The 25,424-nt window shown below is 43.6% G+C and overlaps 1 protein-coding gene across 3 annotated transcripts in view; it reads left to right on the plus strand.

The window, feature by feature from the left end:
- The first annotated feature begins 2,843 nt into the window (after positions 1-2,843).
- PDE7B (phosphodiesterase 7B) overlaps positions 2,844-25,424 on the plus strand; it is a 317,941-nt gene continuing 295,360 nt past the window's right edge. For 2 of the 3 annotated variants that reach the window (XM_019479635.2, XM_019479634.2), the window contains exon 1: positions 2,845-3,218. Coding sequence is in view for 2 of the 3 variants with exons in the window: in XM_019479634.2 (XP_019335179.1) it covers positions 3,198-3,218 (21 nt within the window). In the remaining variant the exon portion in view is untranslated. Of the gene's footprint in view, positions 3,219-25,424 lie in introns of all 3 variants that reach the window. The other variant, XM_059713360.1, reaches the window with a different exon arrangement.

Here is a 25,424-nt window from a genome sequence, read left to right on the forward strand (position 1 = left end):
CCACAGATCCAGCCCCACGAATCTAGCCCCACAGTTGAACACCACTGCTGTAGATCACTGGAGATTTCTTTTCCAGCAGTATTAATTTAGCCCTATTCATATGAATGTACATTGCCTTTAAATATGTAAAAACAAGCTTGCTAGAACAGTGGTTCTCAACCTTTTTTGTACCAGGACCCCTTTGTAAACATCGACTAGGGTTACCATGCATCTGGGTTTTCCTGGATATGTCCCCTTTTTTGGCCCCCCATCCTCATGTCTGGGCAGGTTTTTAAAATGCAAGAAAATGTCTGGGTTTTTGCTCTGCCTCTGATTTCCCAGGGCCTAGCAGCTTGGATGCTTGGGGCTGGGAACAACAGGCAAGGTGATGTCAGGGATCACATGCTCTGCGTGCGGGCCCTAGCAAGCTGCTCCCAGGTAAGAGACAGTGTGTGTACATGTGCATGCATGGGCAACAGGGCTGGAGGGTCAGGGTGCTGTGGGTCAGGAGTGAGGGGCATCACCAGGGCAGGGGGGCTGGGGGCTGTGGGTTAGGAGTGAGAGGTAATGCCAGGACTAGGGGGGCAGGGGTCTCTGTGTCAGGAGTGAGGGTCACCATCAGGGCTGGGGGTTAGAAGTGAGGGGCAGAGCCAGGGCATGGGACTATCACTCCATATCACTCCCTCCCCATAATTATATATCCTGCCCCCCTCTCCTCCCCCCGCCTGCCTTCCCCCCACAGGTGTCATCTTTTTCGATACTGGAAATACTATAACTCTAACATTAATGGCCAGTCCCAACCCAGTGCCCCTGACTCCCAACCTGTTGCCGTCCACCCCCAGACCTCAGCCCCTCAGCGTGTGGGACAGGGTGGGGTGAGTGTTGGGCATGGGTGGCCTCAAGCAGCCCCTGCTGGAGCTCTGCCAGCCTGCAAGAGAAAACTACAGTTTCCCACATTTTTCTCCTTTAAAGGAGAATCCATTTTTAAAGTTTGTTCATGATCCTTTCATATATTTTTGTGACCCACTTTTGGGTCGTGGCTCATGGGTTGAGAAACGCTGTACTAGAATATTAAAGGATTTTATTAATAGGATGCATCACACACATATTAAAGAAAGCTAAGATTTCTTAACATGAATATCTCAAGTCTACTGGGCCAGACGAGAATCCTAAAAGAACTAGAGACTTTGGCAAAAATATTTGAAAAGTCATGGAACTCAGGAGTGGTCCCGGACGACTGGAAGAAGGCCAACATAGTACCCATCTTTAAGAAAAGGATGAGGGATAACCCTGCAAACTAGACCAGTCAGTCTGACTTCGGTCCTAGGAAAAACTTTTGAAAAAATTGTTAAGGAGGCCATCAATCACTAACTTATAACTGACAGAGTATTAAGGAACAACCAGCATGGCTTTGTGGAAGGTAGATCATGCCTGACAAACCTGGTGTCCTTTTACGACCACGTAACTAACCAGCTGGACAAGGGACATGAGGTAGACATCATTCATCTAGACTTCAGTAAGGCCTTTGACTCTGTCTCCCATTAAATTAAACTGGAGGGTACTGGCCTGGACCAGCCTGTGGTGAGGTGGGTAGATAACTGGCTTAGAGGCCAGTCCCAGAGAGTTGTAGTCAATGGGACAGCCTCATTCTGGAGGGCTGTCTCCAGTGGTATCCCACAGGGATTAGTGCTTGGACCCGTGCTTTTTAACAGATAATGACTTGGATGAAGGGGTGGAATGCTCTATGATTAAGTTTGCCTTTGATACCAAGCTGGACAGCCACCTCGTTGAACTACTTTGAGCTCATTAACCTCCTGCCTATGGCAGGGGACCAGATTTGATGATCTTCCAGGTCCCTTCTGGTCCATTGATTCTATGAGTCTACCTCTATTTGCATGTGAGTAAAAATACAATGATGGAAATGGCTGAACTTTTGTTATTGTTTAACTGATCTTACACCAATAATCTCCTGTTGTTGTAGGCTTTCTTGCCCACAAAAATTAACTTTGACATCCGTTATCTGCCCTTATTTTCTTCTTGTACTGCAAAACTCCCAATTTGATCAATTATCTGGTCACAGAGGCTGCAACAACAGGGAGCAGGGCTTGAAAACAGCCCTCTGTTTTATGACACAGGTTTTTGGTGTGGAAAAAATAAGGTGCAATATAATGAATGTTCTGAAGCAGTGATGTAACAGGACTTAATGTCTCTGTGATCCAGTGTCCCCGTACACAGCAGCCCCCATAACGGAGGACTGATTGGGCTCTAATTTGGTGGTAGAACAGGTGGTTGCCCAGAGCAGCAGAAACACAGCTAGCGTCTCTGGGAAGGCAGTGGTAGAAAATTGCCAGTATTCAATACACCCTATCTTAGCTATGAGAAAAGGGCAAATTTACCGAGCTGAGTTCCATCACTCTGGTTTTACACTGATATCATGCCTCTGACCTGAGTAAAGTAACACCTGATTTACACCAGCTTGAGGGTAGAGTAGAACTCAAATTTCCATTAGAGACTCTCTTTCACTGTGACATTACTTAGATATATTTAAGAACACACACAGAGATCTAACACAGGGACACACACAGACACACAGCTCTTTCCCTGTTTGGTTTGGATATTTTAAACCTTTCTGGTACGTCTGACTGTAAAATAATTCCAAGTTAGACCCAGAGCTGATAAAATATCATCGTGCTTTCTTTTTAAGGGGGACAGGCTGCCTAAAATCACTGCTGCATTCTTCCCATAGTAGTCCTTTAAAATTAATAGCACATGCAGAGGAAAAACTAAACCCTTTGACGTCACTCTTGAAATGAGGAAACATAAACAGAAAAGGCTCCACTCCAGTGAGCTGACAGTGCCGAAGCCGATTGGTCTGCTTTTCCTTGCCTGTGGCAGTTGACAGCACCTCCCAACCGTGCAGGGCCTTCTGCTTGCTAACACAGTCAGTCAGACTGCAGCAAGCTCAGCTGTATCCCAGCCCTTCACAGGCAGAAAAGTGTACTCTCTTCAAAAGAGTCTCTGATCATTTTTGCTTCTTGGGGGTTTTTTAAAATTTTTTTTTCGGTCGGTGATTTTTTTTTCTCCAGTTGCTGTTACTTAATTATATTCCTAATCCTGGATGCAGTTACTGGATTCTGCAGTACAAGTCTTCATGAACAAGCTGCACCGCTTAGAGATTTCACGGCATTCAAAGGTCACAGAACTGCCACTATGGTTAAATGTCTTGTTTAATGGTTGAGGTATGTACAGCAACTCTAAAAGAGGCCATGTGATTATTTTTAAGGGGGAACTAAAATTGCAAAAAGGGGAAGAAGGGAGTTGTTACTTTAGAGAATTTTAAAAAAACATTTTTTATTGTGACTTGTTACTACAGCAACAAGCTTCTTATCTCCTCCCTTTTTTTTCTTTTTATTGAAACTAGCGGAACATTTTAACTCGTCTCAATGTAATCAGTTGCAGGCAAAAGAAAATTGAGAGTTCTGTTTTTGTATCACTGTATGATCCTGCTGAGGAAAGTGAGATTGCTGTCCCAAGTCCTACATTTCAATGGCACGAGCAAAGACGTTGGACTTGGTTAGCTTAGTTGGATGAGGCAAAGGAAAGGAGGAACTCAATCCAATCTCTGGGTTTTTTCTTTTTCTTTTTTTTGAGTTGGCTTGAGTTTAGAGCAGAAAAAGATGATTGGGAGCAAATATATTGAATAGGAAAGAATAGCAGCATAACTCTTTGCGACGATATGTTCCATATCATTTTATTGCTACATGCTAAGGGTGTTTTAAAGGGTTTGGATTTAGAAATGTGAAATTAAGATGAAGCCTGTGCAAAAATTTAGAAGGAGAATGCTAGAAGAAAACTGCTTGCATTTTATCATCATTAGTTTTCTTGCAGCTCTTACTAACTCATTAAAGTAGATTTTAATCAAGTACTAAACTAATGCAGCCTGATGGCATTTTAATGACATATAGCTTCAATTCATCTTCAAGCTGTGACTTAACTTGAATGACTGTTGCAGCATTACAGTGAGCACTGTGTGCTGCAGGAAACACGAGTAACTGCTAACATAAAACTAACATTATTTTCAAGAGTGTGATTCTAGCATGCAAGAGGAGGAGCTACTTGCCAAGAGCCTGTGTGTTTAAAAACATTCCTTTGCTAATTAAATCTAACATACAGACTACCTATGCATTCCTTTGTCAGTTCATTGCTTGCTATCTTCAGGTTTTCCTAAGTTATCAAATGAGAGCTGTACATAGCTGTTTGAAAATGTTACTGGGCATTTAAAACCTCCACAGTTTGACCACCTTTTTGTTAATTTTACAGAAAATGCACCTTTAAAATTATATTAAGGTTATATGATGAGAGATATAACATGAATGCACTCGTACACATCAAAGGGTTAAGAACAAATTAAATGTCTGAGGCTCAGATACAGCAACTTGAGGACTGCAAAAATATTAGCTCTGAAATGCAGAGGATGTGATATGTGCTGTGAATGGACAATTGCTATTCTGCAGTGCCTAGTGGGAAAACAAGGACTTTGTGTATTGCAAATGCTTAACTGCAGCTCCTCCATTTCCTTTGCTGTATCTTCACTGATGGCTGCAGGAACAAAGAGGGCTGTCATTTACAAATTTCTAAATGCCACATCTCTTTTAAGATGCTGAAGCATCCTCCTTTCCATATCAACCAGCAGCCCAAAGTTAAGCATTATTGGATGAACTGTATCCCTTCGAACCACCACCCTGTTCCTTCCTTCCTGCACCCCGAAAGCTGTACATGAAACTGTCAGTTAGCTTCAGAAACTAAATCCATTGTTTCTCTATGCTAAAAATGTGGGGGCAGGGGAGAAAAAGGGAGTGGGGAAGCTAGCAAAATGTATATTATAGAGCTAAGATCATCACTTTGATTGTGGTAGTCTGAGAATTACATAAGGAACAAAAAGTCTCAACTTTCTCAACTGTATGAAGAACACTGTTTCCAGAAAGCAGTGTGTAAGACAACAGTCTGCATTCGTTTTATAAACATAAATGATTTGGTTTTTCAAATCAGATTTTTCCTGCAGGTCTTTTTTTTTAAAAATGTGTAACTATCACCACATGTTGTGACACTGTACACAGCAGAGCTCATGACAGAGCATGTAACCTGTATTCAAACTAAAGAGAGGGCAACCTCTTTTTCACCCATACAAATCAAAGTCTAGTTTGGTTGACATGCTTTCTTCGAGCATTCACAATACACCAGTGAGTGCAAAATGAAAATGTAATGCTAAACTTTCCTGTGACATATTGCAGTCATGTGCCAGCTTATTGCCCCAATAAAAGATTGTCAAAAAGGGAGTAAAGCTTTGAAAGAGTTTCAGATCTTAGGAGTTGTTGCCAATTATGAGTTTGACTGAATACAGCAAGGCCAGTTTTATCTCTGATCCTTTCAATGGAGTTGTAGCTGGTTGTACCAGGATTTCATTTAATCCACTGTGTCAAAAAAATTTTAAATGTGAAATTCTGAATTCTGTACTCTGGCATATAAAATACACCAAGCAGTAGTAGATACTTCCTGCCTATACCTATGTGCTTTTCCTGGTGAGGCATAGCTATCCATTTGCCCTTATCATTGCTCAGGCTAGGTCACTGATGCAGACTGGCTTTTCCAGTGTCTTCATTGATATTATGAAATACAGTGGAAACATTCAGCAGTTTATGGTTCCTTTTCCCTTCCCCCTATACTCTCATACTAATGTTTAAAAAATACTTTAACAATAAACAATCAAAAAACTGATCTACCGTGACATTTGTATGTAATAGTCTTGTCATTTTTAGTCTTATGGGAAAAGCCTCTCTCTACTGGTAATTTCCTATACAGCTAGATTTATAAAGTGGACCTATCTGAGATTAACCAACCCATTACCGTCAAGAAACCAAAACCTTGACCCTTTTTACTTGGCAATAAAGGATGTGTATGATCCATGCTGTCATGTAACCTGGCTCTATATACATGGCCAGTAGGTCCTGTAGGACTTTAGTAGGAATTAGGGAAAAATGAGGACTAGATGCCAAGTCATTTGGGGAAAACAGGTAGCAGCTCACTGTGTATCTCAGCTCTTCTTTCTTTCCTTTGAGTTTCCATGGAAAACCCTCCATGTTCACTACGGAATGACAAAGGAAGAGGGTGCCGGGATGCTCACATGTTTGAGAACAAAATTAATTATTTCGCAAAGGCATGATGGTTTTTCCCTGTGTAGTCGCAGGGAATTTTTATTTCAGAGTTGTCAGACAGGAATTAATAGAATCTTGCTTTGTGAGCTATGCAATTCATTCCATTTTTCTTCTTTCTCCTTCCTGGGATATTAGCAGAGACACTGTCTTCTCTGACACTAGCATCAGAGTACCGCTTACTATACATAGATGCATATAGCTATCCACTGCACCTGATCTAGGTTCATGTGGCTTTCTTTAAGCTGCCTAAAGGTGCAGACAGAAGTGAAGCTCCCTGTTGTAATTCATGACAGTTTGCAGGAAACCCCATGAATTACAATGATTCCCCTGGACCCAATAGGAGTTCACTGCTGGGTCCTGGGGGTTTGGGAATCCAGCTGCAGGCTTTGAGCATGCAACACCTCTCCTCCCACCCAGCCCTGGCACTGTTTTCACAATGGGAGGTGGGGAAGGTGGCAAAGGAAGCTCCTTCTAGCCATTCCCCAGCAGGTACTGGGGAGGTTACAATCCACCCACCTCACTCTCCAGCACTGACTCAAAAACCCCTAGACTGAACTCCCTTCACTCCCTTTCCCTATTCTCATTCTGAAAACAGTGCCAGGATGGAGAGGCAGTGCAGACAGAAGTTACTGAAGCTGCTCTGTTTTAGTGCATCTTCATCTGAACCCTCATGCAATGAGTTCAGATTTTCACAGGTTCAGGCCCTTTTAAAGTACTCTGCAGCCATGCACTTCTATCTGGTCATGACCTGAAGGTGTACAGCCTGAAGTGGTCTGGCACCTTCAGGAGCCAGATCCAGTGAAAACTGTCACTTCTATTTGCACCCTGTGTGTAGACTAGGAATGGCATACAGAGACATTCACCGCTCCTAGGAGCTATGCAGAGATCTCAAAGTAACTGAGGATAGGGGCAGGAATGGGTGGGATCATTTGAGTGGGAGCTAGTGGGTCTATGAGGGAGGCATTTTGGGGATCAGATAGGCTGGTAGTTCTGTGGGGTGGGACGTTGCCCACTTAGGAGTGTCGGGGGACTAAAAATAGCCCAGTCAGGTTTGGGGGGCAGGGGGAATAATGCAGCCCCAGGGCTGGAGCAAGCAGCTGAGCTTTTCCAGCCCCGGGGCTGCACTGTCAACACGTGCAGGTATTCAGGAGACTAGGTTAACCTTTTCCTAGGTGGGGTTAACCCAATCTCAAACTGACTTGGCACACCTCTTCAGGTGAACTTATTTAAATCAGACATGCCATTTTTTAGATGATTTAAGGCCTATGAATGCCTGCAACATTAGCAGAGATCCTGGTTTTCTCTGTTTAAAAATAAAAAAAATCTTGATTTAAAAAAAAAAAATTGCAAATTCTCTGAGTAAAACTCCCCAAATCCAGGTTTCCATGATTAAAATGAAACACCACTGTGTATAAAGCTATCAGTTGAACACGTTTTATTGATATATTTACAATTTTAAAGCAATTTGGAAGCCTACCAGTGCCTCAATCACTATTATAAAGTAATTTCTAAATACCTATACATTTTGGCATTTGATTTGGGGGTTTTAATCATGGAAAATCAGAGCTCTTCCTGCCCCTTTCACTCACCAGGATGCAGATCCAGCAGCAGCTATCCCCAAACCCCACCATTCCGTAGCACTGAGCAGCCCTAATATGCCAGTTTCCTGCTCATGCCATAGCCCCTCACTCCTGACACACAGCCCCCAGCGTTGCTGGTGCCCCTCACCCTTGACCCCCGACCCCCCCCCCCCAGTCCTGCTGGTGCCCCTCACTCCCCACCCACAGCCCCTTTGGATCCTGCCCGTGCCCTTCACTCACCACCTACAGCCCTCTGGCCCTGATGGTTCCTGTCACTCCCCAACCACAGCCCCCTGCCTCCCCAGCCCTGCCAGAGGGGGCCCCCAGCTGCCAGCCATAGGGACCAGGGACCCAGGTCCAGAGCCCCTGTCCCCCCAGCAGCTCCCAAGCCCCAGCTGCCACCCACAGGGAGTGGCAGCTCCTGCAGCAGATCAGGGTATGGAGCCCAGCTCCCCCTCCCCCATGGGGGTACATCTGGAGTAAAGTGCATGGCGGGGGATGACAGCTGCCCACTGTGTGCTCAGGGCTCCCTGCACTGCTGCCCTTCCCCCGGGGCCTCTACAGTCCAGTGGGCAAAATCTGACACAGCACAGTAGAGAAGGACTGGGTAGGGAAGTTTGATGCCACCCCCACAAGCTCTGCGCTGCAGTGGCAGGTGCCTCTGACTGCCCAGCAGTAGTGAGGGGCACAGCTCTATGCCACCACCCCTGCTGCTGTCATGAGGGTAGTGGGCGCTTCACCAGGGTGGCACAGGGCTTGTGGCAATGACACTGAGCTTCCCCAACCCACTATGCACTGCCGCACTGGGTCCCACCCACTGGGATGTGGAGACCCTGGGGGGAGGGAAGCATGGCAGGAAACCTGAGCCTTCAGTGAGCAGCCCACATCCACCCCCACCCCACACACAATCCCCCATCCCCCAGGAGGGCGTGCACCGGTGAGGAGCCATCCCCACCTCCTCCACCTGGACAAGCTGCCTGCACCTCCATCTTGCTCCCCACCGGTGCCCTGTAGCCACGCATTCTGGCCTCAGGCCCTATGCACTGTCCCAGCTGGCCAGCAGCCCCAGCCCTGTCCAAATTCCTCCCTCCCTCCCTCTGGGAGCCTCAGTTCCCCACCCATCAGACCTATCTGCAGGGAGCTGTCCTCCAAGCTGCCTAGCAGCCATGTACCTAGCACACATGCACATGGCGCTCCCTGCCTGACCAGTCTCCTCCTGCTCCCCCCAGCCCCTTACAGGCTGCAACTTTTCCAGCATGCAAAAGGAAATCCATTGTTTCCCTCATTTTTCTCCTTTAAAGGAGAAAATCTGGGTTTTTCTCCTTAAAAATGAGAAAATCTAGGTTTTACCGCATTTTTCCATGGCAAATGGAAAACCTGGATCCCTGATCATTAGGCATTTAGATTAACCTAACCCTGATTAAGATGATCTAATGTAATGCCTGTACATAACCTGTGACACTTTGAAAAGGGCAAAACTTGAAATATGTCATTACTTCAACTTGGGAGAGTATGTGGGAATAGCTAGGCACAATTGGGCCATTCTGAGGGCAGGTAACCTGCACCTGCAGGCCAAGAAGAGTCTACAGCAACACAATATATATTAGCTAGCTCTAGCCACTAATCAGGAACAAAACCTAATTGGGCCTAATCTTATTTACCTTAGCCAAAGACCAGGAGACAGGGAAGAAATCATTAAGTGCATACAGCAACATTATATAAAAGCAAGGCTCATCATTCCAGTGCTAAAGCACTAGAGCACCTTTATTGCAATTTGTTTTCACTGTTCAATACGCAGCCTCTAAGGGATTTGGAAATAAATATTTTCAGCAGTTGAAGGTGTACCACTTTTCTATGAATGATGTAAAAAGCATAATTTACTGTGCAAACTATGCTTTCAGGCTATCACTGCAGTTAGCATCATGTGAGGGGGTAAATATTGCACCCAGGGAATTACTTGATTTTGGTTCAAGGATTAGATTTGGCCCAATCTGTTGAATATATCCTTGTTGGTACAATAACAGTGTTCATCTCTAATGTCCTGATCTGATCATTAATAACCCAGAATCATAACGGTGACAAACCACACGATAGAGATTTATCAACCAAAAGAAGCTTAAAGCTGAGGTATTATTCAACATAATTGTTCCACACTTTGGTGATATTGTTGAGGTGGCTGAGCTGATTATGGAAATCTAAACTGATCATTTACATAGGATATGCTGAATAGAGTCTTTTTCACTCATTGAGTTCAAAGTGATTAAGCCTTATGACTCCATTTTACACATGCGGGAACTGGGATACAGAAATACCTTATCCCAAATTTTCAGAAGTAGCCTCTAACATTTGGTGCTTTTCTTTTTGTGTGTCCACCTTAAGATAATTTATATCTAGGCAATTGCAGAGAGACAGCCGCAGACTGAGGCACTGGTATGAATTAGATGCTGAATAATCCTGCCTCTGGTTCTACAGTCAGAAACTGAACCCAGGCCCTTGACACACATTACACTTAAGATGTGATTACCTGGTTAATCATGTGTTAAGTTGTAACCTGGCCATATGTTAAAGCAATGAAGTGTCATAAGACAAGGGAATAAGCCATAAAGTAATTTCACAAAAAAATATGTAATAACGTTGTGAGTCGTTCCTATCACACCTTTAATTCCATCTGTGGCCAGTTGTGCCCTGCAGCTAGGAGCCCAGATCAGCTGATGAGGCTGCCAGCTTTAGGTGACCCCCATGCACTCCTGGAGCTGGGAGCTCCATCAGCTGATCCAGGCTCCCAGCCAGGGGCACTACATGCCAAGAAGGCTCCCCCTGTTCCAGCAATAAGGGGCAATAGCATGGGCAACTGGTGCCTCCTGCGTCAGGGGGGACACATGCCCCCCAGCAGCCAGTCAGCAACTGGGGGGGTCCCCCCATGGCCGATCACACTGACCGGGAAGCATGAGTGGGGCACCCAGAAGTGCCAGCGGGGCTCCTGAAAGTGTCAGTGGCGCTTTTCCTAGCACCCCCACCCCCACTCCCCAGCCAGCACTCACAAAGGGGGCTCCTGCCTGCCCCCACCCTGCCCATCACCTAAGCAGGGGCCACTGGCTGGGAAATGGTGCTCCAGCACTCTAAGGGGGTGAGTGTGCACCCCCATGCACCGCCTATGTGTCGCTACTGAGTGATCCCACAATCACACTTCCTGCCATGCATGTGTGGCATGGCAGGCATAGGTGCTGAAAGGCCAGGGCTAACAGGGTTTATCCCCCCCAAAACTGGGCCACTGACAGTGGCTCCAGCACCACCACCATGCCTCACCATTATAGCACCACACCCAGCATCCCCACCGCATGCTCCTCTGCCACTGTACATACAGCACTAACAACTCTAAATTCAGTTGCTCTTGGTGTTTGGCCCCAGTATAATTAATTCAGACTACTATCTCAATGGATTTCTAATATGAGCTGTGTAGGGGGCGCTGCGGGTGCAGGCAGCTCTATGCAGGCTTCACTTACCGGTCCCGCCCACATGCACTCCGCACTGCTCCTGGATGCCCTGTGTGCCCTGGCACCTCCTGGGCATGTTGCAGCCACCCACATTGCAAGCAGGGAGAGGTGGGAGATGCAAAGGGGTGGGGCGTGGGAAGTACCATACTGGGTCAGACCAATGGTCGATTTAGCCATCTCTGACTGGTAGAAGTAGATGATAAAGAGGCAGAGCATCGAATTGGATATCTCTAGAGTGATCTACCCCCTATTCCTGGCATCCACCATTTATTGGGTTAGAGATGGCAGAAGAAACATCTTCAACCCAACCATCTGTCCATCCGGTAAACAGCCGTTAATAGCTCTGCCATCCATTAATTTATCCAGTTCATTTTGACAAAGCCTCCTTCCTAAGAGTTTTTATATTAAATTGTATTTTCCTGTGCCACAATGTAAATTATTTTATGTATTATGCAATTTTATTTGAATTCTTTTGTTTTTTGCATTCCCAGCTTATGATATAAAAATATTAATACTCCAAATCCAACAGATTATCTATTCCTGACATGAAAATGGCTATATAGTTCAGCAGGTTCATGGCGGGGCATTCAGGGAGCTCAGAGCTCACAAGTGAGCATTGGTCTATATCCTAGATGACTCAGCTATTGTACTGACATCCTCAAAACAGAGCCAAATCCAGATCTGGTATGAAGATACACAATTCAGCTAAAGTCAGACTTATGTAACAAAATTGCAGAGTGAAAAATTCCATGAAAATCTGTAACAATCCTTGAAAACTTTTGACTTGATTATCTGTGTGATTTTCTTTCCCTGCCCCACACACATTTTTAATAGGTGAACTCCTGCCCCTAACTCTGGAGTTTCAAAACCTCATTAACATTTTTTTCCTTAGGACATGAATAATCTATTAAAATGGTGTGTTATTACATATGAATTGAACTGATTAAAATAAACTTGCAAAAGGAGTGAATAGTATGGGCCAAATCTTACATCCTTATTCCATCCTTTCTTCTAGAGTAAGAATGGAGAAGGCTTAGGGTTTAGCCTGTTTACTTACCAAACAGTAGCCCACATAGCCCCACTGCCAGATGGCATTCTGAACAGACAGCCTCTTCTAAGCCTATTGTCCAAATCAGGTGTGCTCAATCTCGGCTCATGAGCCAGATCCAGCCTATGGTGCTGTGTCATTTAGCCTGCAGGGTTCCCCACTGGTTTGGAAATTTGGCAGCAGGTGGACAGTGGTAGCCTTAATAGTTGCTTCCTTGCTGCCAAATTTCCAGACACATGCAGAGCCCCATGGATCAGATGATATGGCTCTGCACACTAGGGCTAGGGACAGACATTACACATAAACCGGTTTAAGTGATTAGAAACTGATTTAAACCTGTAACAAAAGAGATGTTCAGTGCACATAAACCAGTTTGAGATAAACCTGGTTGAATGTAGTATCAGACTTAACTGATTTGGCTCAAACTGGTTTATGCAATGTCTGTCCCAGGCCCCTTGCTGGTTTAAGATAAACCAGACAACCCTAGCATCCCAGCATGCTCTCTGGGCTGGCTAGGGCTCTCTGCTCCACAGCAAGGCTGGTCTTTCCCCTCTGCTTCCTGGCTGGAGCTCCAGAGACTGCAGGCTACTTCCCCCCATCCCCTTACTACTCCCTGCTAAGCAGGAATTACTCACTCCCCTCTGGCTTGCTAAGGAGGTGTTTGTGTATTAGCTAGCAGACCACATTCTGGCTATGGTCAGTGCTGAATCAGATAGAATCAACAGGCAGAATCAACCCCCAGGGAAGACCAGGAGCAATGAATACAAACTCCTGGGAAATTGCTTCAGGCTCAATTCCAGGAAAAACTCCTTCACAGTCAGGGTGTTCAGGCTGTGAAATAAGCTCCCTCCAGTGGTGGTGCAGTCACCCTGGAAATCTTCAAAAGGAGACTGGAAAGTCACCTTGCTTGGGTCACTTGACCCCAGTTGTCTTTTCCTGCCTAGTCCAGGAGGACTGGACCCAATCATCTACAAGGTCCCTTCTAGCCCCTAACCTATGAACAAGTAGCTGGTAATATCCCTCTGTTGTTTTCTTAATTGGGTGATAAACACTGTTATCAGTTCCCTGCTGGGCCAATCAGAATTCCTGCCCACCCCCATCAGCTCCATGCTGTGGAAGGGAAGGGAGGGCTGCTCTAGAGCCCCCTGGCTTCTGGCTTGAGTCATTTGTCTGCATTTCTGGGATGTCTGTCTGGTTACAAAACTGATTTAGCCTAGCCAGATTAGACTAACCTGCAAAGACTGAATCAATTCAGGCTCAGGCTTTTTGAATGTCTGTCCCTAGCCTAGGTCACCAGTCTGCACTGGAGCTGGTGCATGGGGTCAATCCATGGCCAGATTGGTATGCAGGTTTGGGCCAGTGCATGGCCAGATCTCTGCGCTGGATAGGGCCAGCATGCTGCTGGATCCAGCATAGGAGATTGCAGTGGCAAGAGATTGAGCCAGCGCAAGGAATCTGATTGACACAGGGTCAGGACAGTGCATGAACAAATCTGCACATGCATTCATGTGCCAACCCTGCATGTGTGGTCCAGCCTTCAAACCTACGTCAAGCCACTCATCCAGCCCACGAGGCTAGAAGGTTGAGCATCAGCGATCTAGATAGACAGATTAAACAACCAAAGTTGTTTGGGCAGATCAATAGAAATGGCAACCTTCCTAGATCAGCATCATCTACCCAAATGACGAAGCACTAGCATGTAGGATTTGAATCTCCAAATACAAGTGGCAAGGGTTCTATTAATTTCTGAGGATCCAACCCAAGGAAAGAAGGGTGAAGATTCCTAAAGGTTGTGTATTAAGGATGGAAGCACATTTCCATGAGATCACTATGCAGAGTGGGCAGCTCTCCATGTCTCAGAGCTAAAGGTTTCTTCTCAGAGGATCCCAAGAACAGTATCTCCTAGATATTTCCACAGCAGATTTTTAGGATCCATTAGAGATTCAGGGGGCAGCACAAGCTTTTTGAGCTCTTGGCACAGAGCCCTGTCACTATCATTGTATATAGAAACTTTCTTACTGACTGTTTTGTTTGTTGTTTTTTTACTTGCCTTTTACACTTGTCTGTATAGCTGTGAGACAGGCAGAGTAGAATGGAAGTAGGTAGGGAGACTGAGTACCCAGATTGACAGGAAGACAAGAAATAAGATGAATAAGCTCCCCTTGGAGATGGGATCCTGGCTTCTCTATGTTCCATGAGTCATCTAGCATACTATGGGCGTTGTGATAACTAATAAATATGTCTTGTAAAGAGACTGTCATGCCTCTTTCTGCTTTATACTACGGGCCAGGGCTTAGCTCGTTATTATTTATTCATAGGCATTTCTCTTTTACTCATTGCCATGATTTCTAAGCATCTATTAATAATGTTCAAGTAGCAATAAAACCTCCATCATAAATTTAAATAATCTTAGACTCTAGTTTAGCTATGTGGTCACTGGGGGGCTGTATGTAAGTCAAGAAAACAGCTGTAAAAACTGATTGTGTAAGATTGAGGAGCTCACAGTGCATCAGACAAGGAGAAGAGATAGCTGTGGTATGGGAGTTTCTATATACCCAGTCATGGAGAGATGAGGGAGCACACTTCTACTCTTAGCTAAGGAATTACAGTCGTAGTGAAAATCCCATCTCCCCATCCTACACCTCTTCTGCTAAATAATTGCAGTGTATCTGCTAAATAACTGCAGTGTTTTTAAATGGGCTTTTAATACTGGACTAGGCAAAATACAAGAAAATATGATTCAGGGAGAAAGCTTATATACTGAGGAAGGGGTGTGTTATATTGCTTTTCCATTGCTGAATGCTAATAGTCAAAAACATTTTTTAAAAATCTTAAAATATTTTCTCTCACCTTCCAAAATCACCTCTTGGAAATATGAAACTAAATGCATGTCTTAATAACTATGCTTAAGTGCCCACCTGCTTTCTTACCGTAGGACTTCTGGTTCCATCTTAAAACCAAGACATAAAATATTTTTAACAAAATAAATAAAAATTAATAAATACATTGGCCAAATTTTCAAATAATGGAAACTGATCTGGGCCTACTGAGATTATAGAATTATGCCAGTTCACATCACATACCGACAATACAAATATAACATTTTTCCTCCTTCTCTTTCCCTAGTTAGGTCAAATTTTAAGCTCTCCAACCTTCAGCAGCACCTTTTTCATGAAGCATTTGTAATAGTTTAATCAGTGTTGTTGCACCATCTGGCTTCTTGGTAGCTCTACAGAGACTCTTCCTCCACCATATAAATACCCAACTTGCAAGAAATATGTTTGCACCAGAGTATATCATTTTATTTTATACTAATTGTGAGGCTGTGATTTTTAGCTTGTGTTGTGCTAGCTTCTGGAAGAGTCCTGTGTTTATCTGTGACTCAAGGGCTACATCCAGGTGAGCATGGACATATGGTGTGTGGCACCGCAGACCTATCTGTGATGCCACACATCGCACATGCAAGCATTCCCCACATTGCTACCTTGTGGCACGGGGGGGGGGGGGGGGCGTTGACCCTGGGAGATCTCAGGATCAAAAAAAAAACAAACAAAAAAAAACAACCCCCACACCAAAAAATAATAATAATAATAATAATAATAATCAGGGCAGTGAACATAGCGGCAGCACATGCTGCCCAAAACTGAAGCCTGGCTGGCCAGAGCACAGTCCAGCTGCTGGCCAGGCTTCCTGCCCTGGCTGCAGCCCCGGGACGTCCTTAGGATCCCATTAAGGCTGTTGGGGACAACACAGTTGCTGGCCCCAGCCTCTCGTACCCCACCCAGCATAACCTGCTATGCACCAGAGTGTGCGTGGCATGGGCATTCCCAGCAGACAAGGTGTGCTCAAGGAGACAAATATCCTCACCTGTCTGGATGACGCCAGAGTTGATTGTCATTCTACATTGAAATGAAAAAGCCAGTAGTCCTGTGTTTAGAGCACTATCAAGGGATGTGAGAGACCCGTGTTCAAATCCCTGCCTCACAAGTGAGTGCATGGATCATAATGTGTGGCTTTTCTGATGTGGATCAATCTCAGTATCTCCTGTTGGAGCTGTTCTATTTTGAGTAAGTAATTAAATATGCATAGGGGTAAAAAAATAAAAAAATAAAAATGACTCCATAGCCCATTGGCTAGGAGAGCAGTCAGCAATGTTTTCTGGTGGCAGGCCAGACTGATCCAGTTTGGGTCAAACCTGGTTGTTGCTTCTCTCCAGCACTTCTCCCTGCCTAGCCACACTGCAGCACAGGCAAAGCCCCTTGCCACTGAATTCTGCAACCCAGATCCAGTGGCTCTGTGCCTAACAGCTCTGGGCTAATTCAATCCCTGAATTAGGATACTCACTTAGGATGCTCCAATTCAGACAGAGTGGGGAGTGGGATCTGGATCTGGATCTCTTACAGCCAACTAATTGAATGACAAGACTATTGGCTTGCCTTGGGTCTTTCTCTTGTGTGCCTTCAGGAATTCCATCTGGGACATGAGAAATTTCCCAATGAAACTTTTGTCAAAATAGAGCATTTTTCACTATAAGTTTGGTTTTGATGAATTGGCATTCTCAGACAAGAACTGTTTTGACAAATTCTTGGCTAGACCTACAAAGCACTAAACGACTCCCATTGTTCTCTTGGGCTCTCCTGGGTGCTGGCCAGTGTTTGAAAATCTAGCCACTTCATTTAAGTGCCTAAGGGGGGAGCTGAACTCTGTTGAAAATCTGGTTCTAGTTGTGGGTGTTGAGCATTTTGCAAAGTTTGTCCTTAGAAGTTTCCTCCGAGACCCTGAAGATTCAGTACTGATCCAAAAAAAATTAGGACAGAACTCTTCTCCAGAGCATGAATAGAAGGATTATATAGGTTTCATCAATCCCTTTCACCATTATATACTGCAGGAGAGAGAATCTGATTTCATGAACTCCAGAATTCCCAACGCTTCTGTTAGTAGCAGCACCTTGGTTTTTTCTCTTGAGGATGAATGAAAATAAAAATAAAGTTACCTTGTTATTTTTAACAACTTTCAATTCTAAAGTGGGGGGGGGGGGGGTTTCCAGCATGGATATGTTCTTTGAGAAATCTTGACTCTAGCTTGCTTTCTCAGTTTGTTGCACAGTTCCTTCAAGTTCAGACGAAAACACTGCAACCACTGAAAAGACGTCTGTAAGTAAAACCATGGTTTTAAGAAAGAAGTTTCAAACGAATCAAACATGCTTTTTTCTCTCTCATTGGGTACCCCAAAAGTCTATATTCTGAGTGCCTATCCAGACCAAGAATAAGTTCCACTTTTTGATGTTTTACATCCTAGAATAGATAGGTCAAATTGTAGTTTTAACATGAGGGGAAGTAGGATTCACCTGGACTAGCTACCTCATATTAAAAAGCTTAAATGTACCCTTTCTGTACTAGGATTTTAAAACAAGAAGGCTTAGATGTTTTAAAACTTGCTACATTTAATTTTTTAGATAACACATTTTAAAATAGTCTCTTCTGCTAATAAGCTTTCAATAGTTTCTGTTGTTTTCTAAGTAACTGTTAGCAAAAGCTATCAAATTTCACAACATGGTACAGCAAAAAGCAGTTTAGTATCAATCTATTTTGGATATTTGCCCATTTTGTGATAGATGGTGAAAATAATTTACAAAAATAGCCCAAATAAAACCAAAATACTTCAACATGGGCTTGCACTTAACATGAAAGAAAGAACCAGGATTAGATTTAAAAGAGAATTTCTCCTCTCTTTTTTCCCCTTCCCCTCTTTTACTCTGGTTAGAATCCTTCTCTAAAAATTGTTTTTTGCACTGATTTATAGGTTTTGGCATGGGAGTTACTGCTGTTTCTCAAAGCAGCGGACAGAAAATTAGTCACGATGTGATGTTAACAACTTTCTTCGTTACCTAGATGTTTTGTACTTTATTAAGTGCAACACAAGCTGACCTAATGCCTCTGAACAAAACATACAGTTTTGTATGCACTGCAAATATACAGAGCAGTAATTAATATAGAAAAATACCATTAAAACACTAACTGTAGTAAACTGGACCCAAGTTCTGTGAAAGTGTTTAATTCTGTATTACTCAGGTGCAGCAGACAGGTAGATTCTCTGTCACCGCCTTTTAAGTTTTAAAACTGGATGTTTTTAAATACAGAACATTAGAATGCCAGCACTGTATTAGCTGTGGCCATTATTTTCACTTTAAATCAATAGATTTTTGTTGCCCTCAAGTTCACTATGCCAGAGAGGTACATGCTGCCAGTAAGTAATGGCATGTGGACAATGGCATGAGGGAAGCTGGAGTTTTTGGTATTTGAGGTAGTGGACACTTGCATTTTTTAGCTTTAATCTATTCAGTAGATATTTCTGCCAAAATTGTCAGCAGTGCTGTAGTTAACAATATTGTGAATTAAGCTCTTTACTAAGTTTCAGAGGCAATAATTGTGGATAACACATATGGCTTTTTAGAAGAGAGTTCCTCCTTCCTCACCAATTCCTTTACAATGTTCAATTAGCCTACCTGGAGTAGAGTAGAAGTCATTAGAAAAAACCTTCTACCTTATAGAATATGACTAGGTAAATCATGACAGCATCCATGCTAAGAGAATTATAAAATGACTTCAGATCTTTCTAAAATGTAGGAATTATTTTCATTCCTTGTGCAGTGGAGCTCCTCATTTTAAAAGGGAGGGGGCATATTTTGAAAGGTGGAGACATGAGGGTGAGCTCACATTTCTTTCAATATTTTTAAATCAATCTTTCTATAAATTAAATGGGGTATCTAGAGATTAAGTGGTAGTACAATATGGTTTTATTGGTACTTGTTCAGGTGACCTACACAAAACAGCCAGTGAAGCATAGAATCATCGAAAGTTAGGGTTGGAAGGGACTTCAGGAGATCATCTAGTCCAAACCCCACTTCCCTCCCACACCCCCCTGCTCAAAGCAGGGCCATCCTTGGCTATATCATCCCACCCAAGGCTTAAAAATATTGAACATAAGTCATGTCTTAAAAACTTCCAACAATGGAGACTCCACCACCTCTTTGGGTAACCTGTTCATGGTTTTTTTAATTCAGATGATTGTAGGTTTTCTAGCACCGATGAAGTGTGCATGTACAATAAACTATCAGTAGTTATGTTTGTACAGTCTATCTGTACAGAAGTGCAGCCATCTATGTTGTGCAACATAGCAACTATTTAATATTGCAAAATCATATGGTTTAGATAAGGAAGTTAATACTGGATGCGTCTACATGTGCCCCTGACTGCGCAGTTGGTACTGCACAGTCCCAGCGGCACACAGTTCATTTTCAACCCTAACCTACTACACGGTAGTTCATTGCTACTGCACAGTAATGGCAGCATTACAGTTAGTGCCCACCAACGCTGTGTCACTGTAGCTCGTTATACAGCGATGTAGCATCTCCTGTAGATGCTCCCATTGTGTTCAGAACATTGCTTTAACAAGTTGTAAAAGATTGTGAAATATCTAGTTGATTAGAAACTCACTTAAGTTCTCAGCCAACAGGAAATTGTTCTTTAATGATGCCTGACAATAAGTGATTTTAGGTGACTGTAGAAATAGAAATGCTTGGGTTTCCCTGTTGAATTGTACTACTTAAGGTCTTTCATTCTTTTGATGTTTAATCGTTGTTGTCTTAAGGACTAATGTCATTGTTTTCAAGGGCTCACTCATTTTAGGCGTTTCAGTTTTGGGGGAAACTCAGTTTGAAACAACTGAATTCCGACTTCTCAGGGGTGTCGAGCATAAGCAGCTTTTATCGACTTCCACTGGATTTGTGGGGTCCTCAGTATTTTTGAAAATTGAACCAAAAATTTATCAAATCAGCTAGCAAAAATCTGAAACACCCAAAATGATTAGACCTCATTTGAAAATTTTGGACCAAGTTTCCTTGCTCTTTAATATGAAATAATTTGTTATACCTTCAATATTCAAAAAACCAAGCAAGCAAACAAAAGCTTAGTAGCTATTTTTCCTGCACTGGAGAGGCAAACTCATCTTCTGTTTGTCTTCTACCCTTATTGAGAAGGTCTGGCAGCAGCATCATGTAGTAGCCACTCTGTAAGCATCATTGGTATATAGTATACAGCCATCTTCTAAAGGGTAACACTCTTCATAAAAATAAAAGCATATATGCTTAAGCTATTGTGCTCTCCTCAAAGCCATATTTCCTCTTTTCTTCTTCATGTTACATTGATGGTACCTCCTGGGTTTTTTGGGTTTTTGTTTTTTTTAAACAGCTTTCAGATTCATTTCTTAGCTTTTCTTTTTTAGTTCTCTCACTCCAAATCAGAAAGTTTAAATAAAATTAGGGGTTCTTTCATGTTTGAGGTAAACCTCAGACTTTCCAAAACTGCAGTCCTAAACAGTATGGGCATACATAAGTCACTGTAAAAGCCACCTGCTCTTTGACAACTTAACACAACTATTTGTATTGTAGGAGATGAGGGGAAAAATACTGCTGTTCATCAAAAGTGTAATAAAGGTATTTACCCTAAAAAGTGGCAAACATTTACTCTAGAAACTTTTCCCCATAGTGAAAGCTGTGGGGAGAAGGTAACATTTAAGGCAAATAAACAGTATAATCAGGTACGTGGCTGCAGGGTTAGTGTGCGATAGCCTGCCTGCTCAGGGGCATAGGGCCTGGTGACAGGAATGACTGCCTGACTCAGAAAAAGTTAAAAACTTGCAAGGAGGGGAGCTGATGGAGAAAGGGAAGGCTGCAGTGCTGAGGTGGGAGCACACAGCTGGGGTTGCCCTCTCAAGGTCCAAGGAAAGACCACAGGTTTTAAGTTAACCTTTTGAGTTAACCTTTTGTTGTTCTATATTTGCTTGTTTTCTTATTAGTTTTATTTCCTGTGGGGAGAAGTCTGTCCCAGGGAAAATAAAAGCTGAGTTGACAACCCGCTACCGACATGAACAAACATTAATACATTATTTTAATGGTCACCATACACAGGAAATAATAAATGACTCCATAAGGTTCAGTAGTTTTCACCGCATTAATAATACTTTAGAGAGAATGATTAGATAATCCCAAAATAATATGAGTAGGAAAGCAGAAGTAAAGTATATCAATGCCAGATACAGAATTCAGAATTATGTCCCTGTAACCAGGGCAGGGGGTCTACTTGGGGCCGATTCAACTGTGGCTTGCCCACCTGTTCCTGGGCTAACCACCCGCATTCTTGCGCGCCACGTTTTGTTGTTAATAAGCAGGAGGCTGCCCATTTCCTGCCCCGATGCCAGGGGGTGCTATCTGCAGCTTCTTTTCTCCCCTACACCACAGCCCAAGCCTCACAGATGGTATCTATAGTTCTCACTGTCACCAGCCCCCACACTGGGCCCCAGAATCATACTGTTGAACCCCACCTGGATTCCTCCCCTCAGGCAGTCTCTTCCACTGTCATACCAGTTACCATAGCTCCCTGAACTGTTCCCCTTTCAGGTGTGATCCCCCCCACCAGGACCTCTGGCTCTCAAGCCCTGGCCCACCTCCAGGCCAGGCAGAACACCAGGCCCTCAGCTCTTGGGCATTCCTTGTGGTGGGCCCCCAGCCCTTCAACCCTTCTGGTCTTGGCCCCAGCATGGACCAGTCAGGGGAAATTCAGACAGGCCTACATCTATGGCCCTTATTCTTTCACCATGGGGTGCACCTTCCCAACCCTCCAACAAAGGGGTAACACACCCAGTTGTGGGGGCTAGGGGTTAAGGCACCCTAACCCACCTTTCACTGGGGTGGTAACTGGCCTAGCATTTTCCTGGGGGCTCCTGCACCACTGGGAGCCCCACCAGGCCACCCACTCCCAGCAAGGTGCAGTTTTAGGTCATACCAGGAGCCTCCTTACCATCCCCTGCAGCTCCTCCCTAACCTCCAAATTATACCAACAGCCCTCTAACCAAGCAGTATTGTTACCTAACCCCTCCAGCATCAGGGCTGCCCTGTTTATATGGGCAGCCCTGAATCTAAAATGGCTGCCCTCATCAGGCACCTGCCGGCTGCTGCCTTCTGGCCCTTAAAGTGGCAGGCACCAACAGTGCCCTGCCACAGTCTCCTAATTCTCAGACCACTAGATCATGTTGCCTTCTGAGTATAGATTAAAAATGAATGAAGGGCTACAGCATCTTCTGTTTTGTTTTTCTGGACATAAAGGAGACATACCTGACTGATGGTTTTTTTTACAAGCTGGCCTGATGCTTCTGATGCTAAATAGGAAAGATTGACACAGCATGTGAGGAAATAGTAATGGAAGGTAAAAGTTGAAATAAATACTTTGAAGAGGGCTGTATTGTTAGAATCAGTGGTGTAGCAATGTGGCCAGGTGCCTGGGGCAGCTTGCCACACATAGAGGCAGTGGTGACTTCCAGTTGCTGTTGCTGCCAGTGTAATTGTGTGGCTGCAGCAGCAGTGGTTTTGTTTGAAGCTGGTGTACAAGGAGGGGTTACCAAGATAACCCCTCTAAGTTACACTACTGGTTAAAATTAACATCATTAGGGTTTCTTTCTTGTACTAATAACTAGCCAAAAAAGGGAGAAGTATAATTCAAAAGAAAGTACAATCTGTAATTTTCCAAGCTTGGGAGGCTCCAATAAGAGGCTACCTTTCCTAATTTTGAACAAAGCATTACAGGAATTAACTTCATCCCCAGATAGGTCAGGTAGGAGGAAAAAGTTTTTTTGCTGCTATGGTGAATCAGCAAGAATATTTATGCATGTGCTTGATATTTCAGTGGAAAAGGAAAAGACAGAAGTGGTCTCAGGCACTGGGAGCTAAATAAGAAATTGATATTAGACTCAGAATCATATCAAATGAAATGTGAAGCCAAGGAAAAATTGCTGTATAGAGCTGAAAGATTATCTAAGACTATTACTCCATATTATGTAGTTGTGTTGGGACATTTTTGACATTTGAAAATGTCTTCAGTATGTTGCATTTAGCTATATATTCTGAGTAATTTACATTATCTATTCCCCAGAGACTTAGACCAAAGGAAAATATGGAGAATTAAACTTGCATGTGATGATTACAGCTTATGCTTAGGCTGGTGTCTGAATTTCAGAAATTGTCCTGCCCATGTGAATGTTTTTTTGCCCACAGCCAGTTGCTGAGGACTGGGGAATTCTAGTTTGAGAATTCAAATGTTTTGCAGCCCAGGATATCTAACTTAAGAGAAAAAATTAAGTGTTTGAGTATAATATTTAGTTACTTTATGTATTGCAATCTGATTATTTTCAGCCCCAGAATGGAACACAGGAACATATGCGTAGGGAGGGACCAGGTCATCAAGTCCAGTTCCTTGTAATCACAGGCAAACGTGAGACAAACACGTGCTCACTCTGATTTCTACTGCACACCACAGCAGCAAACCACCTGATTTACAAAAAAACCCAGACAAACCCACAATATTCTTGAAACCTTGGGCATGACGTTGTCAGGTGACAGATGTTTTTGTGTGACACAGTCACTACAGAAATTTGGCCAGTCTGTGAAATAAATATTTTCTCTTGAAAACTTGGTTTTTGGTGATTTGTAAAAAATATTCTCAAATGGAAGACAAGTAGAATCACTTCAAGTATCCTTTTATGGTCTAAATGTGGAATAAAGCTAGGCAATCAGGCCATCTGCCAGAGGCACATAAGGAGTGCAAATTGTAGTGTAACCCAGTCCTGATGGGGATTCTGTAATGAAGAAAAAGACTTTATTCTGGTAGTGCCATTAAGCAATGCCATTTTAACTTGGAGCCAGGGTTTTATAGCCAGCCCGTAGCAGAGACTGAGGGAGAATGTGCTAATTAAGTCGATCCTGTAGCTATACTGGTTTTCACCCCTTTCCTAGCCAGCGCTTTCTATTTCCAAGGCTGCAATGGCTTCAGAATAGAATGCAAAACACCAAATCTTCCTCTGGAAAAGTGTTTTTCCACTCCAAATCCCTGTTCTCTGGTTTGTGTTGTCAGAAACACAGACTGCATCTTCCCTGCATAAACGTGTGCCCGTGTGTGGAGACTGAGAAAATGACTTCCTCTATATGCAGGTAGATTAAGTGTCTATAATAATGTACCATCACTCTAAAATTTGTTTGTATGTTCATATGTGCAGACAGACAGAATAATTTGTGCCACATTTACCAATCTTGAATCAATAATAGATGCCTGTCACTCTGCGTGATAACCAGCTCTGGCCCACAGAGCCATTTTATCTGGCTTATGAAGCCGTGGGGCAACTGCAGGGTTGCAGAGGCAGGAGGGTTGCCCATGTGGCAGCTGGGGGTAGAAGTGGCAGTGGCACTGAGGCGGGGAGTTGTAACTGAGGCGCTGATTCCAGCAGCAGTGGCAGTACCAGCTGGGTTGGAAGCACTGCATACTCGAAGTTGAGCTCTGTTAAAGCAGTTCCCACAGTGCAAAATATTATTGATTCCTGTCCTAAGCATTCAAATGATAGGCAACTGCTGCAATCCTTTGGCTGAGTGGGACTTTCTACTATAAAGGTGAAGCTTGTTTGTACAGAAGATCATTTTCTCAGAAGTTAGTCTGAGACTGTGGAATAAACTCCCAAGGAACTCAGGATCATCACATACCTCATCACTTCCACTCCAAGTGCAAGATGCGCTGCTTCAGTCTTGCCTTTAACAAAGACTTTTGGGAGAATGTATGTTTATGGTATGGGCACATGGACATGTTACTGAGAGGTGAATTAGGATGTGAGTTTACAGTGCATCAGGTACCTCTTGGCACTGTATGTACTGTTTCCCCTCCTGGTAAATACAGAGTAGCTTTCTACTCTTATATAAAGGCATGAGTAACTTTGCATGTATTGTAGCAGAACGGTTTAGAGCATCTTGCTCTGGCTCTGGAAGCATGATGTTACTTTTGACTCAGGCTGAAGACTGTGCTTGCTTAACACAACTATCAATAGGAACCCGCTCACTTTTGCTGTGAAGTTAAAAGCAGCTGTATGTGAGTCTAGTCAGCTTGTACCTTTGTGTGTGTGTTGTTGAATGCAGAAACTGACATGCCATAACCTTGCTAGCCTGATGGTCCTTTAGACTCAGGTGGACCTTTGGACTAGGGACAGAAATTACCCATAAACCAGTATAAGTGATCGA

The sequence above is a fragment of the Alligator mississippiensis genome, chromosome 1 (genome assembly GCF_030867095.1).
Source record: "Alligator mississippiensis isolate rAllMis1 chromosome 1, rAllMis1, whole genome shotgun sequence".
Lineage (NCBI taxonomy): Eukaryota > Metazoa > Chordata > Crocodylia > Alligatoridae > Alligator > Alligator mississippiensis.